General features: G+C 49.7%; 1 protein-coding gene across 2 annotated transcripts in view; it reads right to left on the reverse strand.

Moving 5' to 3' along the window:
• The window catches only part of KLHDC8A (kelch domain containing 8A), a 36,716-nt gene that overhangs the window by 3,690 nt on the left and 18,187 nt on the right, over positions 1-14,839 (reverse strand). For both annotated transcript variants that reach the window (XM_039539083.1, XM_039539082.1), the window contains 4 exons: positions 12,115-12,181; positions 11,479-11,908; positions 6,220-6,384; positions 777-992 (listed from right to left, as the gene is read on the reverse strand). In XM_039539083.1, the coding sequence (XP_039395017.1) occupies positions 777-992; positions 6,220-6,384; positions 11,479-11,854 (757 nt within the window). In that variant the 5' untranslated portion in view covers positions 11,855-11,908; positions 12,115-12,181. The remainder of the gene's footprint in view (positions 1-776; positions 993-6,219; positions 6,385-11,478; positions 11,909-12,114; positions 12,182-14,839) is intronic.

Here is a 14,839-nt window from a genome sequence, read left to right on the forward strand (position 1 = left end):
CTTCACACGGGGTGAAGTTAGAGATGGACCTGAGCCAAAATCCCAGCCAGGCATTGGGTGTTTGAAATCTGAGCTCAGAAGAGGATACCGATTTTGCAACAGGCAGAACCGAACCCTGGATCCAAACTGTGGGCTGCTGGAAAATCTGGATTCCGATTTTACAGCCTGTGCCCATCTGCAGAAAGTTGGCGTGAACATCCCCTCCCTCGCCAAGCAAAACACCTGCATTTCACACTAGCCCAGACACACCAGCAAGCCAGGGGAAACCAAAGCCCTGCTTGGTGTTCCTTACTGAAGGGAGAACAGCTGAGAATCAATGTGCTCCATACAGATCTTACCTGTGTACAAACAGGTGCAGCACAACTAAACCAAACCCCGCTGGCCTCTCCACCTCCGTAAAGCCTGTTTGCCTGGCATTGCCCTGACTTGTATAAGCCTATGTCACAGCTGGCCAGGGTCTCTCAGGGCAGCGTCCAGGAGAGAGTTTGGTAGTAGAGCCAGCTGCCTGGACAGTGGGTTTGCCACCCGGAGGCTGCCTGGCTAGTTTGCTTTTTTACTATTGATGGCAGAGCTGGGTGCAAGCGAGCCGCAGTCAATCCTGCAGGAGACAGCGTGCCTCAACCCTCAACAAAGCCAATGGGAGCTGCAGATCCCTCTCAGCCCACCTATGTATCGTTCTAGCTGTGTGTCTTTAGACCCTGGCTGACTTAAAAGCTATTGCCCTTCATATCACACACACTCCTCACCTGCAAGCACTGAACCTGACGGGCACCCACCTTGCTCAATGTCAAACACATCCACAGTCTTCATGAACTTGGGCTGCCGGTACAGCCTGCCCTGCCGCAGCCCCCCGAGACTGAAGAGGTTGTGCTCCGTGGGCACGAAGCTGGAGAAGGCCCTTTTGTTGGGGATGCTGGGGAACTTGGTCCACGACCTGGTCTCTGTGTCGAAGACCTCAAAGGCATTGATGGCGTATTTGGATTGCCTCCCACCTGGGGCAGACATGGGGACAGAAGCATCCCAGGGCAGGGTCAGTTTGTCAGTTAGCTGCCTCCAGGCCCTGGGAGAAGCACAGGCTAACTGGGAGTAACTTACCTGGCAGTTGAAATGAGTGAGGCGGGTTTCAGACAATACAGAACCATACGACGGAACTTAGGTAACCACCTTATTATTATTTCCCTTATCCTCCCTCCTCTGCTTTCATCTGCCACACTCATAGACTCAGACTTTTAGGTCAGAAGGGACCATTATGATTATCTAGTCTGACCTCCTGCACAACGCAGGCCACAGAATCTCACCCACCCACTCCTGTAACAAACCCCTAACCTATGTCTGAGATATTGAAGTCCTCAAATCATGATTTAAAGACCTCAAGGTGCAGAGAATCCTCCAGCAAGTGACCCGTGCCCCACGCTGCAGAGAAAGGCAAAAAACCTCCAGGGCCTCTGCCAATCTGCCCTGGAGGAAAATTCCTCCCGACTCCAAATATGGCGATCAGTTAAACCCTGAGCATGTGGGCAAGACTCACCAGCCAGACACCCAGGAAAGAATTCTCTGTAGTAACTCAGATCCCAACCCATCTAACATCCCATCACAGACCATTGGGCATATTTACCTGCTAATAATCAAAGAGCAATTAATTGCCAAAATTAGGCTATCCCATTATACCATCCCCTCCATAAACTTATCAAGCTTAGTCTTGAAGCCAGATATGACTTTTGCCCCCACTGCTCCCCTTGGAAGGCTGTTCCAGAACTTCACTCCTCTAATGGTTAGAAACCTTCATCTAATTTCAAGTCTAAACTTCCTAATGTCTAGTTTATATCCATTTGTTCTTGTGTCCACATTGTTACTAAGCTTAAATAATTTCTCTCCCTCCCTGGTATTTATCCTTCTGATATATTTATAAAGAGCAATCATAGCTCTCCTCAGCCTTCTTTTGGTTAGGCTAAACAAGCCAAGCTCTTTCAGTCTCCTTTCATAAGACAGGTTTTCCATTCTTCGGAACATCCTAGTAGCCCTTCTCTGTACTTGTTCCACTTTGAATTCATCCTCCTTAAACATGGGAGACCAGAACTGCACACAGTATTCCAAATGAGGTCTCACCAGTGCCTTGTATAATGGTACTAACACCTCCCTATCTTTACTGGAAATACCTCACCTGATGCATCCCAAGACCACATTAACTTTTTTAACGGCCATATCACATTGGTGGCTCATAGTCATCTTGTGATCAACCAATACTCTGAGGTCCTTCTTCTCCTCTGTTACTTCCAACTGATGTGTCCCCAATTTATAACCAAAATTCTTGTTATTAATCCCAAAATGCATGACCTTGCACTTTTCACTATTACATTTCATCCTACTATTATTACTCCAGTTTACAAGGTCATCCAGATCTTCCTCTATGATATCCCAGTCCGTCTCTGTATTAGCAATACCTCCCAGCTTTGTGTCATTCGCAAACTTTATTAGCACATTCCCACTTTTTGTGCCAAGATCAGTAATAAAAAGATTAAATAAGATTGGTCCCAAAACTGATCCCTGAGGAACTCCACTAGTAACCGCCTCCCAGCCTGACAGTTCACCTTTCAGTACGACCCGTTGTAGTCTCCCCTTTAACCAGTTCCTTATCCACCTTTCAATTTTCATATTGATCTCCATCTTTTCCAATTTAGCTAATAATTCTCCATGTGGAACCATATCAAATGCCTTACTGAAATCGAGGTAAATTAGATCCACTGCGTTTCCTTCACTGGAAGCATCTTAGTCTTAAATTAGATTGTAAGCAAGGCTGATCAGAAACTTTCCATCCAAAATGGTTTTCAGTGGAAAACTGGGTTTTCAACTAAATGAAAAATATCAGGAAAAGTATCAGATTTCAGTGGAAAATTTTGATTTTTTTTTCATTGAAAAACTAAACACTCAAAACCCAAAACATTTGTAATCTGAAATGTTGCTGCAGTGCCTCATGGGAGTTGTAGTTCAGGTGCCTCATGCTCCCATTCTTCTCTATAGGCTAAGCTCCCTGGTTGGACTACATCTCCTATGATGCACCACAGCCAGGGACTCCTTTAACAGAGGGGAAACTATGGTGCATCATGGGAGATGTGATCTGACCGTGGAGGCCAGCGTATAGCGTGGAAAAGGAAAGAAATCCCATTTTCTGACCATTTTCTCTAACTGGAAGCTCTTTGGGGGCAGGGACAGTCTCTTCCTAGGTGTGTGTACAGCACCTAGCACAATGGACCCCTGATCCTAAGAGGGACCTTTGGTTGCTACAGCAATACAAATTAATAATAATGGTAATAAGCCCAGTTACCAATGGAGTTGACCATCTATCCAAAGCCACTGTCCCAGCTGTTGGCAGGGGTTGACTGGGCCATAGAGATTAAACTCTCCTCTTGCCCCTGGGGGGGGATTCCCTTCCATCAGGGATGAGGCACAGGGGCAGGGCAGTGAATGGGGGAAGCTTGTCCGTGTCAGCTCTGTAGCTAAACAGAGGCCATCAGCCTCCAGAGCTGTCAGTACAGCACATTTCACCAGCACTTATTCTCACTAGGCAACCTTTAAGAATCAATAAATAAACGAATCACTCAGTTCCCTGAACAAGGTTAAAAATGTAATTTGATGTGTGCGGTGCTCCTTGCCGCACAGCCATCGCGGAACCCAGCTGCTCTAGGACGACAGCACATGGAAACGTCGCTGCCACGAAGCCGGCGGGTGCAGGGGAAGGTCAGCCCTAGGGGGAAAGAGTCAACGACAGGAAGTGGGAAGACAACATCTGAGGCTTTCAGGAGGGCAGCGGTGGGATAGGGATGTACAAAAGCCAGTGGCTGGGATTTTCAGAACAGCCTAATAATGATTATTAATTATTTGCATTGTGGGAGCACCTAGGAACCCCAGGCATGGAGAAGGATCCTGTTGTGCTAGATGCAGTACAAACACAGACCGGAGGAATGGTCCCTGCCCCAAGGAGCTTACAGTCCAAGTATAAGACAAGAGATACCGACAGAGATGGGGGAGTACTAGGAAACAATGGCACAATACTCGTAGCTGATCGACAGTGTTCTCAAGCACACCAGCTACCTAACTGGGTTGGGTACCAACTTCCATTCAAAATCATCATAATGGTTAATACTGTGGTGCTCACTGCTGCCGGAAACAGAACACCGGACTACAGGGAACACCGGGGTGATCTTCTGTGTCCCTCCTTCTTGACGGACTCTGAATTTAGCATTCTCTTGTAGGGGCGAGAACCCAAACACCACAGCACTGAGCTAGTGCAAAAGGACCTGAAAATTAAACGGACTATGGACAGTAAGTGGAAATGATTGACCTAAGGCTACGTCTACATGGGAGCTGGGAGGTGTGTAGGTTTGTTCAAGCTGGCATGCTAAAAATAGCGGTGTCGTCAGGGTAGCACAGGTGGTGGTTTGGGCTAGGTGCCCGAGCACGCACCCACTCGGACGCCCGGGTACGTACTTGGGTAGTAGCCCCAACCGCCATCCATGCTACTCTGGCTATACTGGCACAGGCATGTCTATGCAAGCTGGGAATCACACCTCCCAGTTCAAATGTAAATGCAACCTAAGGAGAGCGAAGTGCAAAAAAGGAAACAAACAGTAGGAATGTGTAACTGATGGTGGTTCAGCACTGCCAGCTGCAACCCCTCTGAAATCACAAGTTGGGCCATCAAAAATCCTGAGCATGTGACAAAGACTGAGATTTTTTTTTTTTTAAATAATAAATGTTGTGGTCTTTTTATTTGCCTCCTTAGTCTTTAGGATTTATGTTTACAAGCTCTTCTCTGCAATCATGTGTTCTGGAAAGGTAGTTTATTTTTGTTTTTTTTAAAAAAAACAAAAATAAAAGCTCAGAGACTCAAATAATCACATGACTCCAGGAGCTGGGGCTTTAAGAAAAAACACCAAATATCCCAAGATTTATAATAAAATTACTAGAGTTGAGAACACTGGTTCATGCTTTAAATTCTCTCCTTTATAACAGTCTAGAAGTGTCATTAGTAACACTGTGAAGGACTTTTAAAAAAAGAAATATTAAAATATTCATTTGAATTCAACAGCCTGAACTTGAAATTAAATAGAACTAGACTTTTCCCAGCTTCTATTTCATGCAATGAAAACATGTCCTTTTTATGCACCATGCACTTCATGTTCCGCACTTAGAGCAACACTGGATAGCTAGCACTGAAAGGTATTTAAATATGTGCCAGTGTAATCAAGACTAGTTCACAGCAAGATGGGTACCGCCAGCTCAGGAGCTTTTGCAATTCAGATTGGGTTCAGCACTGGTGCCGCCCATAACATGGCCAAGAACTCAAAATGACAGACCAGAATGGCCTAGGCAGCTAGTACTTAATGGCAAAAGATGCCATATTATTCTTTTTATAAATCAAATGCAAATGAATACATCTATTTCCCATTCAGGTGCTCGGCATGTCTTTGAAGACTGGAAATGTGCGCTTGCGGCAGAGCCTTGCACAGTGTGTGTTCATTAGAAGTGGGTAAACTTCAAATGCATCAAAGGTTCTTTTCTGTAGCAGCCTTAAGAGAGGCAACATTGTCTAGGGATTTGAGTGTAGTCACGGCTCCTTGGTTTTGATCCAAGCTTTGCCACTGACTTGCTGTGTGACCTTAAGCAAGTAGTGCTGTACCTCTGCCTCAGTTTCCCCATCTATAAGAGGAGGATAATGATACTTACTCCCCACAAAGGGACAATGACATCCTGACATCAGTGGGGTTTTGTCATTCAGGATCAGACCTTTATGTCTGTACAGTGCTTTGAAGATGTAAACTGTTTCTGTATAGATACAGAGCATTTTTATGGTTATTAAAGGCTAAGTGCTTGTGCAGGTGTCTCTCGTCTGCAACTTGAGTGGGCAACTTATCTCGCTCCTAACAGACCCAACCCTGAGCCTGCTGGTGCCAATGGTCAATTCCCACTGACTTCAGCAGATGCAAGAGCAGGCCTGGTATATCTAATGGTGGCTAAACCCATGGAATGCATTAAAATCGCCACTTAGGGGGTGGATGGAAGCAGCTTTCAGAACCTCCTATGAGGTTTTAGGTCAGTCTGGGTCTGTTCTAGGAATTCTCTCACCCTCAGCATTCACAGGAGCACACGGATTGGAGGAGCTATTGTCCAGCAGATCCCTACCGAAGAACAAGGAAGGAGGCAGCCAAGGCCCATCCTTACCGAGCACGTAGATCTTGGTGCCCCGCAGGAAGGAGGCGGCGGCGTACCTGGGTGTGGGCATGGTCGCGAGCGACACCCAGATGTCCTTGAGCATGTCGTAGTGCTGCATGTAGTTGTGAGGCCGCAGGTCCAGTCCCATCCCGCCAGCTGCGTAGACTCTGTAGTCTGCAGAGGGCAGAGAAGCAGAGGCCACAAGGGCTCAGGAATGCATCCAGATCCTAATTATTTCCTGGGACAATGAAAAAGACTACTTGTCCTAAAGGCAATCTCCAGGGTGCAAAAATGCATGCATTGCATGCGTGTGAACATGCAGGTGCGTGTTTGTGCATGCCTGGGCACGTTGCACTGGCCTCTACTGGATGAAATCAGAACTGCTGAACTCTATGTTATAGCCCTTGTACTGCTAATAGGTAATGGAGATTCTTTTGAGCCCCAGTTCAGTGCCATATCCACTACTCCGCAGTGCCGCTGCTCCTTCCATGTAAACAGCACTCTCTAGAACCTCAGAGCCATTGATCTGTTCTGAGATAGATTTACATCCCTACAAGTGAGAGGGTGTATTTGCCCAGAGCACAGCTAACTTTGGGCCTAGAGTGAGCACTGTCCCTTGGCACGAAGGATATTTGGGAGCCACCCTCTCAGTTTTCATGCGGTGCCCACTGTGCCATGTAAATCTTTGCAATAACTCAGACCAGTAAGTATCCTACTGCCAGGCCCATTCCAGTGCACCATGGCACTTGTCCTGGGCAGGGAAAGGGTTAACGAACCAGCAGCAGTTGCCAAAGAGGCTCTCTTCCCTTTCGTAACAATGGAATGAATATGAATCCACCTTCTTTATCCCCCTCCCAGCGCACCTAGACAGATATTTAAGCACTACAGCAAATAAAGCACCTTTGTGCTCTGAACTGGAAAAGCAGCTTCACCCAAGGGGTGGGGTTTGTTTGATTGTCTCACTCATTCTGCTTTTGCCATCCTGTCTGGTTTATTCTGGGCCACCAAACGGTGACCGCAGACAGGGGCATCTGCGTTTCACGGAGCCAATCCTGTGTTGATCAGCCCCAGTCCCAGCAACTCACAAGCCTGAATCTCAGAGACTTCGGTGATGTCTACATTGCAGCTGGGAGCGAGCCCCCCAGCCCAGGCGGACTCCTGCTAGTGGGGCTCAAGCTAGCCTGCAAAAAATAACCATGTGGGCGTTCTGCTCGGGCTGGAGCTTGGGTTCCCTAAGTGGTCAGGTAGGCTTAAGACCCTGAGCTTGCACCAGAGCCAGAGCATTCACATTACTATTTTTGGCATGCTAGCACAAGTCTACCTGCCAGCTGCAGCGTGGACAGACCCCTACAGGCCCAATAAAGCACACATGGTAGGGGGGAGAACTGGTGGCACAGTGGAAGCATGTTTAAGAAGCCAGTCAGGGAGAAAGTGTTGCTTTCAGCTACCCCATGTCCATACTGCAGAGCTGCATTACTGTACCAGCCCTGGCATTAATGTAGGAGGGCGTATGCCTGTGCCCACCAGATACCGATAAGCGCTTGAAAAAGACCTGCAAATAAATGACGGGGGAATAGGGAAATAATGCCAGAGGGTCGTGGCGGGAGGGAAAAGCCTGGTAACACAGGGGCTCTCTGCTTTTGATATAGAAATGCAGGACTGGGAGGGATCTCGAGAGATCATCTAGTTCAGCCCTCTGCACGGAAACAGAATTAAGCAGGCCTAGACCTCCCTTCTGTGAAGGGAAATGGGGCTCACAACAGTGAGGACTAAGATCCCTGGCTGGTGCCAGATACATGCCTGAGCGCTCACACAGCCCTGCCGCTGCCCTATGTCCCGACTTGCAGCACCCCCTGCTATTCCAGCCTTGGGGTTCCCATGTGGAGCTCAGCCATAGCCCCTCCTGCTGTGTTCCCTGTACCCAGCTGATGCCCCACTGCCCTGGCCTGTGTCACAGGGGTTGAGGTGGAGGGATTGTTTCCCTTTGGAGCTGTTTAGCCCCTGAGGGGGCAGGGGGCGAAAGGTGCTGTGGAGGAGCAGGCTGTGTTGTTTCACTCTGGCTGGGATGCAAGTACCTGGCTATTGCTCCCTGGAAGAGGAGATGAGGTGATAGAAACAGATGGTGCACTCAAACTACAGAAGAGTCAACACAGCACTCTCCAGCCCATACTTAGGAAGGGCGTCTGAACTGCCTCAAAGCAAGCGAAGGATGGTTAGTCCTGTGACCCAAGCCATGGTGTCAGAGCCAGGACACACATAAGGCACAGAACCAATTTGTTCATAGCTGACTCCCCGTCGCCCACATCTGTCTAACAACAAATCCAGTCCTCACCAATGGAATCCTTTACATACAAACACATGTGTGTGTGTGGGGGGGGGATTTCTCCTACACAAACCTTCCAGGCTTTATTTCCAGAAATGAAACCCAAGAACCCAATGGCAGCAACCTGTCCCACAAGAGCATCCCTATAATAATCCCCCAGCGTATGCAGAGCAGAGCACTACTGAGCATCCCTACAATAATAAACCAGTATAGGCAGCCCTCAGCAATCCCAAGCAACCCTATCACAACACACCAGCATAGGTGCCCTCCCCCCGAGCACTTCTGAACAACCTTACACTAACAAACCAATCTGCTCAAGGAAGACAAAACATTGTAGGAAGGATTTACGTTCCAGGCTTTTCTGGCCAAACTGATCCCTGGTGTATCTTTGTTTAAGCCAGCAGACTTACATCAGGGATGAAACTGGCTCGATGATGGTAAACTGGTTTTTTTGTTTTAAATATCTTGACAGTATCGTTTTAATCCACCTAAAAACAAATGAACAAACCGACCAACAATTTCCAACGAAGCTGCCTGGCGATTAGGCAGAAGAGGCGTTCATGATCCAGAGCACCTCAGGAAGCTAAATGACCTTCAGGCTCATTGCATGAGAACACAGCTCCCAGCCTGGGGCTTTTCATCACATGGCAGCACATTCCAAAGGAAATCAATATTCCAAGCCTCCGTTTAGAAATGATAAACAAGATGCCTAGATAGGCAAGCCAGAGCCCTGATACAAGGATTTTCCGTATGTCCATTTAATGGCACAGTATTATGAAAGGCAGAGGAAAGAGGAGTGTTTGGAGCTCACCTAAAGACACCTCCTTTTCTTGCACCACAGAATTTGTACCTGCGTTTTGCTCTCAGAGTTCAGGCAGTGGTGCAAATCAGAGCCCTTGTGCCTCTAATGACAGTACCGGATGCGGGGGGAATCGGGCAATGGGAAGCATCAGTGCTCGCATTCACACTTGTGCACTCGGTTCATTTGCACGGGTGCAGGTTTTGGGATCCGGCTGTGATATCTCTACCAATGCTGCGAAATCCCCGTTCCGTGATCAGCCCCATAAGGGTATCACAACCTGGCCCTTTTCAGGGGCAAATTGTCACCCTCTCTCCAAGGAAGATGAGGGCATCGACTGTTGGAAAATGCACCTACTGACACTCTCCCTAAACAGGCCATGGGTTCACAATGGGGCCTCGGGCACAGGCGGCAGGTCGTATGGGCCTGTGGTTTCCGGGCTCCACCAATATCCAGAGCATGAAGATCCGGCTCCACCAGTGCTTGGGGCTGGGCCTCTCTGCCGGCCCCTCCCACCACCCCCGCCCGCCACCCCCGGAGCGTCCCTACGCAGTGGCTGCCTGCCACTCCCCGTGCTGTGTTCCCTTGCTGGCCAGTGGCTGGCTCCTTTCATGCTGCACCCACCAGCGCCGCTCCACCGCTCCGGCTATAAGTGAGCAGGGTGGGCTGAGGCGGCTGCTGCAGTCTGCGGAGGGAGGAGGCACACGTGACATGATGGCAGCTCTCCCCCGCCCGGGCCCTGACCCTTCACCCATCAGGCCACTAGCTGATGGGGCGCATCCTCCCCCACCTCCGGCGCTGGGCAGCACACACAGCGCTGCGGGGGGCTGGTGGAGAGAGGCCCTAAGAGCCCATGTAGTGTGGTGCAGGGCGAGTGGGTTGCTGGCGGCAGACCCACCATCAGCAATTCTGGGCCCCAGGGCAGATCAATGAATGGGCCCCCTGCACCCCGCCCTCAGCCGGGGCCACAAGCCTTCCCACCTGGAGAAGCCCTGAACGCGCCCCACCCCGAGCACCCCACGTCAGCCGCAGCCCTGTCCCCGGGAGAATTCTGAAAGGCTGTTGAGCTGGGGTGGGCCTGGGAAAGCGCAAGGCTTTTCCCATTGCTAACGAAATCGGGTCACAAGGAGGCAGAATGATTTCACCTGTCTACTTAGTAACTCATTGTGGCTACGGTAGAATCGGCAGCTCCATTGTCTGTTTCTCCAGAGGGCAGTGGTACAAGTGCCAAACCGGATAAAGTGGTGGATCCCACCCATCCTATGGCCCAAATGGGAGAGAGATAAGGAGCCTACCATCTCAGCTGTGCAGCCCTTGGAAATAAGGGCCAACCGAGAGCTCTTTGTTCCTATTTGTAGCCTTTCGGGGAAAGTCACTATAATTGTCTCTGCTCACAGATTCTGACCCATTTTATGATCCCCATAGCTTGCTTTGCAGAGGTGCTAAGTGCTCATCACTCCCATTGACATGAATGGGAGCTTAGGTTTCCAGCATCTCTGACAATCAGGCTATAAGGCCTTGGAAATGCATGTGAATGGGACCATTCCAAGGACCAAATTCTGCTCTCCATTCAATTCGGGATTGAAACTTGTGTAACTGAGAGCAGAATTGGGCCCTACATCTCTAACACCCCTATTGGCATCTCTGCCTTACAGAAATCCTGCAGAACTAGAGTGGGGCCCAAGCCAAAACCTGGGATCCAAAAGTCACCCAACATTGGGAAAGTTTGGATTCCAGCAATGCAGCTTTGCCTGCCTAAAATAATCCCGGCCATAAGAGTGCTCACCGTCCACAGGCAGAGCTGGAGAGCCAGAGGGAACCACAGGGTCTGTCTGGTTTCAGCAGCCTCAGTGAAAAGTCCTCTTTACAGTGGTTCTGGTCCAGTCCTGCCTCGTTTGGACATCGCAAGGAGGAGGGGTCTAGCTGACCCAACTTCTCCAACCTGAGATAAGCTCATCTCGAGTTCTCAGAGCAGGGTTTGGGAAGGGGGATTGCTTCCTTGCCCCTGTTCAAAGCCTCCCACCGCCCCAAGAGTCTCTGAAAGCTGTTCAGCTAGATGCACAAGTTGAACTCACACCCTACCCTCCACCCTTTCTCTCTGTAGTGCCACTCCCCACAGGCTGCCTAGGAAACAAATTCTCCTTGCCTTTTACCGTCACAGAGATGCCCATCGAAGCTTCCCTCAAGGAGTTCCTCTTCTTCCACTTGCCATCATCTACGTTGTACATCTCCACTATCTTCAAGGGCGTCTGGTTCATCCCGACCCCTCCTATCACCATGATTCGCTTGCCCAGGGTGGCCACGGCTACTCCGGCCCGGGCCGTGGGCATGGGAGGGAGAGAGTTCCACTGGTTGGCTTCGGGGGAGTAAACCTCGAAGCAGTTCATGGGGACTCCGTTGTCGTCGCAGCCTCCGATGGCAAAGACCTGGCCGCCTGCCTCCACCAGCGAGCAGTAGACCCTGCCACTGGGGAGGGGTGCGAGGGTTTTCCAGTGGAAATCTTTGGTACTGGGCACTTCCATTGCGGATCGTCAGGGATGAGGCAGCATCCCCTGCCTGCCAGGGGGCTGGCTAAGCTGCAAAACACAGCCAGAGTCAAGCATCACACACAGGGAAAACAAGCAGAGAAATATACAAAGAACTCCCACCCCCACCAGAGAGCCGGGCAGCCGGGAGCACAGCAACCCCTTCATGAACAATGCATCTATTTCCACGCAGCCACCCATAATGAGAGGTCCCATCTACCACAGAGAGACAGAGAGAGAGAAGCAGGAGCCAGTACCTTTCATCACGTCTCCATTAATTCTGCAGTTCCACATCTGCCAGAGCAGCTCACACAGAGCCAGGTCCTAAAAATAAAAGGCACAGGTTGGATTCAGCTCGCTCCCCCCTTTTCTGAGCATCCCCTCCCCCACAGGACATTCCAACGGAGGATGCTGCAAGCCGTCAGCTCCCCGGCTCGGTGCTTTCTTGGCTCATTAGGAACTTTTCTTTGTTTAATTCTTCATTGACAAGATTATTATTAATGCCCATTGTCATCATCTTCCCAAACCCCCAGGGGGAACCTACCATGGTACCTCCTCCTGGGAAAGGCAAAAAGGCTGGAGTACAGAGACCAACCCTCCAGCCACAGCTCTCTGACTGTCACATGCAGCATTACAGCTGAACTGTAAAAGATCCAAAAAGCAGCCCAGAAGGACAGAGTGAGAGTCCCAAACTATCATTGGAAACCAGGGATTATTTTTTCCTCTCGCCCTGAATAGCTGTCAAACCTTCAGATGAAATGAACAAATGAAGAGCGACAGAGGAGAGGAGAGAGACAGAAGGGGATCGAGAGAGGCAGCCACCCACGCACTCACACCTGTATAAATAGGTGTGCAAACCGCAGCAAGAAACTCAGCCTTCGTTATGTAACTCGAGCTGCTAGCGAGTTTAATCTTAAAGTAAAGTAGGATTTATATATCCCATCACTCCAGGACTGTAGCATCCTCGACACAAATAGAGAGCACAGGCACACTTCTTGCTCCAGGGGCCAATGCTCCTCTCCAAGTGTCACAAACTGATCCCTGAAATTCAAGCTTCTAGCAATAATGGATATTTGCCACTATCAAAGTAGAGCACATATGGAGGTTTATTAGCCTATATGGGAAATCTTTCCCCACCTAGCATTGTAATGCTTTGTACTTATCCTTTATAAGTGCTTTCCAGGGGAGATCTCGAAGTGCCATCACAAAGTAACATTATCCCCATTTGAAAGAGGGGCACAGAAAGGTAAAGAGATTTGCCCAAGGTCACACAGTGAATCAGTGTCAGAGACAGGGAAAGAACCCAGGAATCCGGACTCCCAGAGTGCGGAGCTATCTGACTTGGTCCCCTCTTCCTCTGGAGCTTTCAGGGATCTTGATGCACGTGAGATGCAACCTGAGCCTGCTCCTCTGCATGGTTTTGTTTTAGAGAAGCCTGCGCCCATCACCTCTTCGCAACCTTCTGGCTAAGACTGAACATGGCATCGGTTTAAGCCTCGGATACCGCGATTGCTCTGTTGTGGGGGAAACTCTCTCCTGTTTAGTATCAGAGGGGTCGCCGTGTTAGTCTGGATCTGTAAAAGCAACAAAGAATCCTGTGGCACCGTATAGACTAACAGACGTTTTGCAGCACGAGCTTTTGTGGGTGAAAGCTCGTGCTGCAAAACGTCTGTTAGTCTATAAGGTGCCACAGGATTCTTTGTTGCTCTCTCCTGTTTGTGATGGGGGAAGGGGTCGACTCAATGGCTTAATGGCACTTTCCCACCTATTTCAAAGGTAAGGTAAAGGCAAGCCCTAAGCCCAAGCAAAGCTAGCAACTTGCTGTGGTCCCGGCTTTGTAGGGGACAGCTGGCTTTTTAGGGGCAAAGGCCAGCCCCACGCTCCTCTGCATCAGCAGGAGCAGAGGGAGAGGAAACAACCTGCTCCCAGACACTCCTGCACACCCCATTCCAGAAGCCTGAGCTCACACCACCACTTGCAGATCATGGCTCTGCCCAAAGGCGGTGGCTGGGATGCCCCTTGCCACTGCCAGAACTAGGAGCCATCACAGAACTCCAGAGGAGATATGTCCGCAGCACCTCCTACTAACCCACACCGCGTCTCGTGCCATGCCCGGCATTGCTTCCTAAGGAGCCAGGCCTCCCACATTAGAAGCCCCTGGTTGCTTTTGGGCCGACAGGGCTGTCCACACACACAGAATGGGTGGGAAGCACTTACTCCTCCAGTTCTGGCCGCATCACTTCAGATCTCCCCAACTCAGAACCCTTTGACAGCGAGAGCAGATTGAGAGAGCCTGTAACCTAGCAACAGCCACCCACAACTCCCTTTAATCACCCATCATTTCTGATCTGAGTTGGTATCTTGATGGGTTCACTGAACCACACTGTGGAGCATGAGCAAATTCTCCCCAGAAGGAAAGAGGGGCAGAGATTCTTAGCGCCAAAGGAACCAGGGCTATCAGGAAGGCTCTGCATGGCTGAAACTTTCCAGCGTGAATTCAGTGCTGGGGCAAAGGACCGAACTGATAGCCCTGCTGTGGCACAGTGGGTAGTGCGTGGAGACCTGGTTTCTGTGCCCAGCTCTGTCCCTGACCTGCTGGATGTCCCTGGGCAAATCACTTCGCCTCTGTTTTCCCCATCAGGAAAGTTGGGATAATGATAGTTTTGTATAGCCCCATGAGATCCACGGATGGCAAGTGTTATAGAATGCAAGCAATTATTATTATTTATCCCTGGGTGGGTATAGAACTGGCATCAGCAAAGCAAACTTCTCATCCACTGTCCTGCCATCATTTGCTAGCCTTGATCTATAAGGACTACCTGCCGGTGAGCTCAGTCTGCCTAGCCCAATCACTACTTAGCTTCTTCACTGAGACTGCCAATAGAGGGAGGACAACTGTGATGCAGACAGCTGACCACTGACAACTGGACTGAGGTCCATCAAATTCATTTCACATATGAGCTGCTAAATAGTCTTCCAACA

The sequence above is a fragment of the Mauremys reevesii genome, linkage group 4, assembly GCF_016161935.1.
Source record: "Mauremys reevesii isolate NIE-2019 linkage group 4, ASM1616193v1, whole genome shotgun sequence".
Classification (NCBI taxonomy): domain Eukaryota; kingdom Metazoa; phylum Chordata; order Testudines; family Geoemydidae; genus Mauremys; species Mauremys reevesii.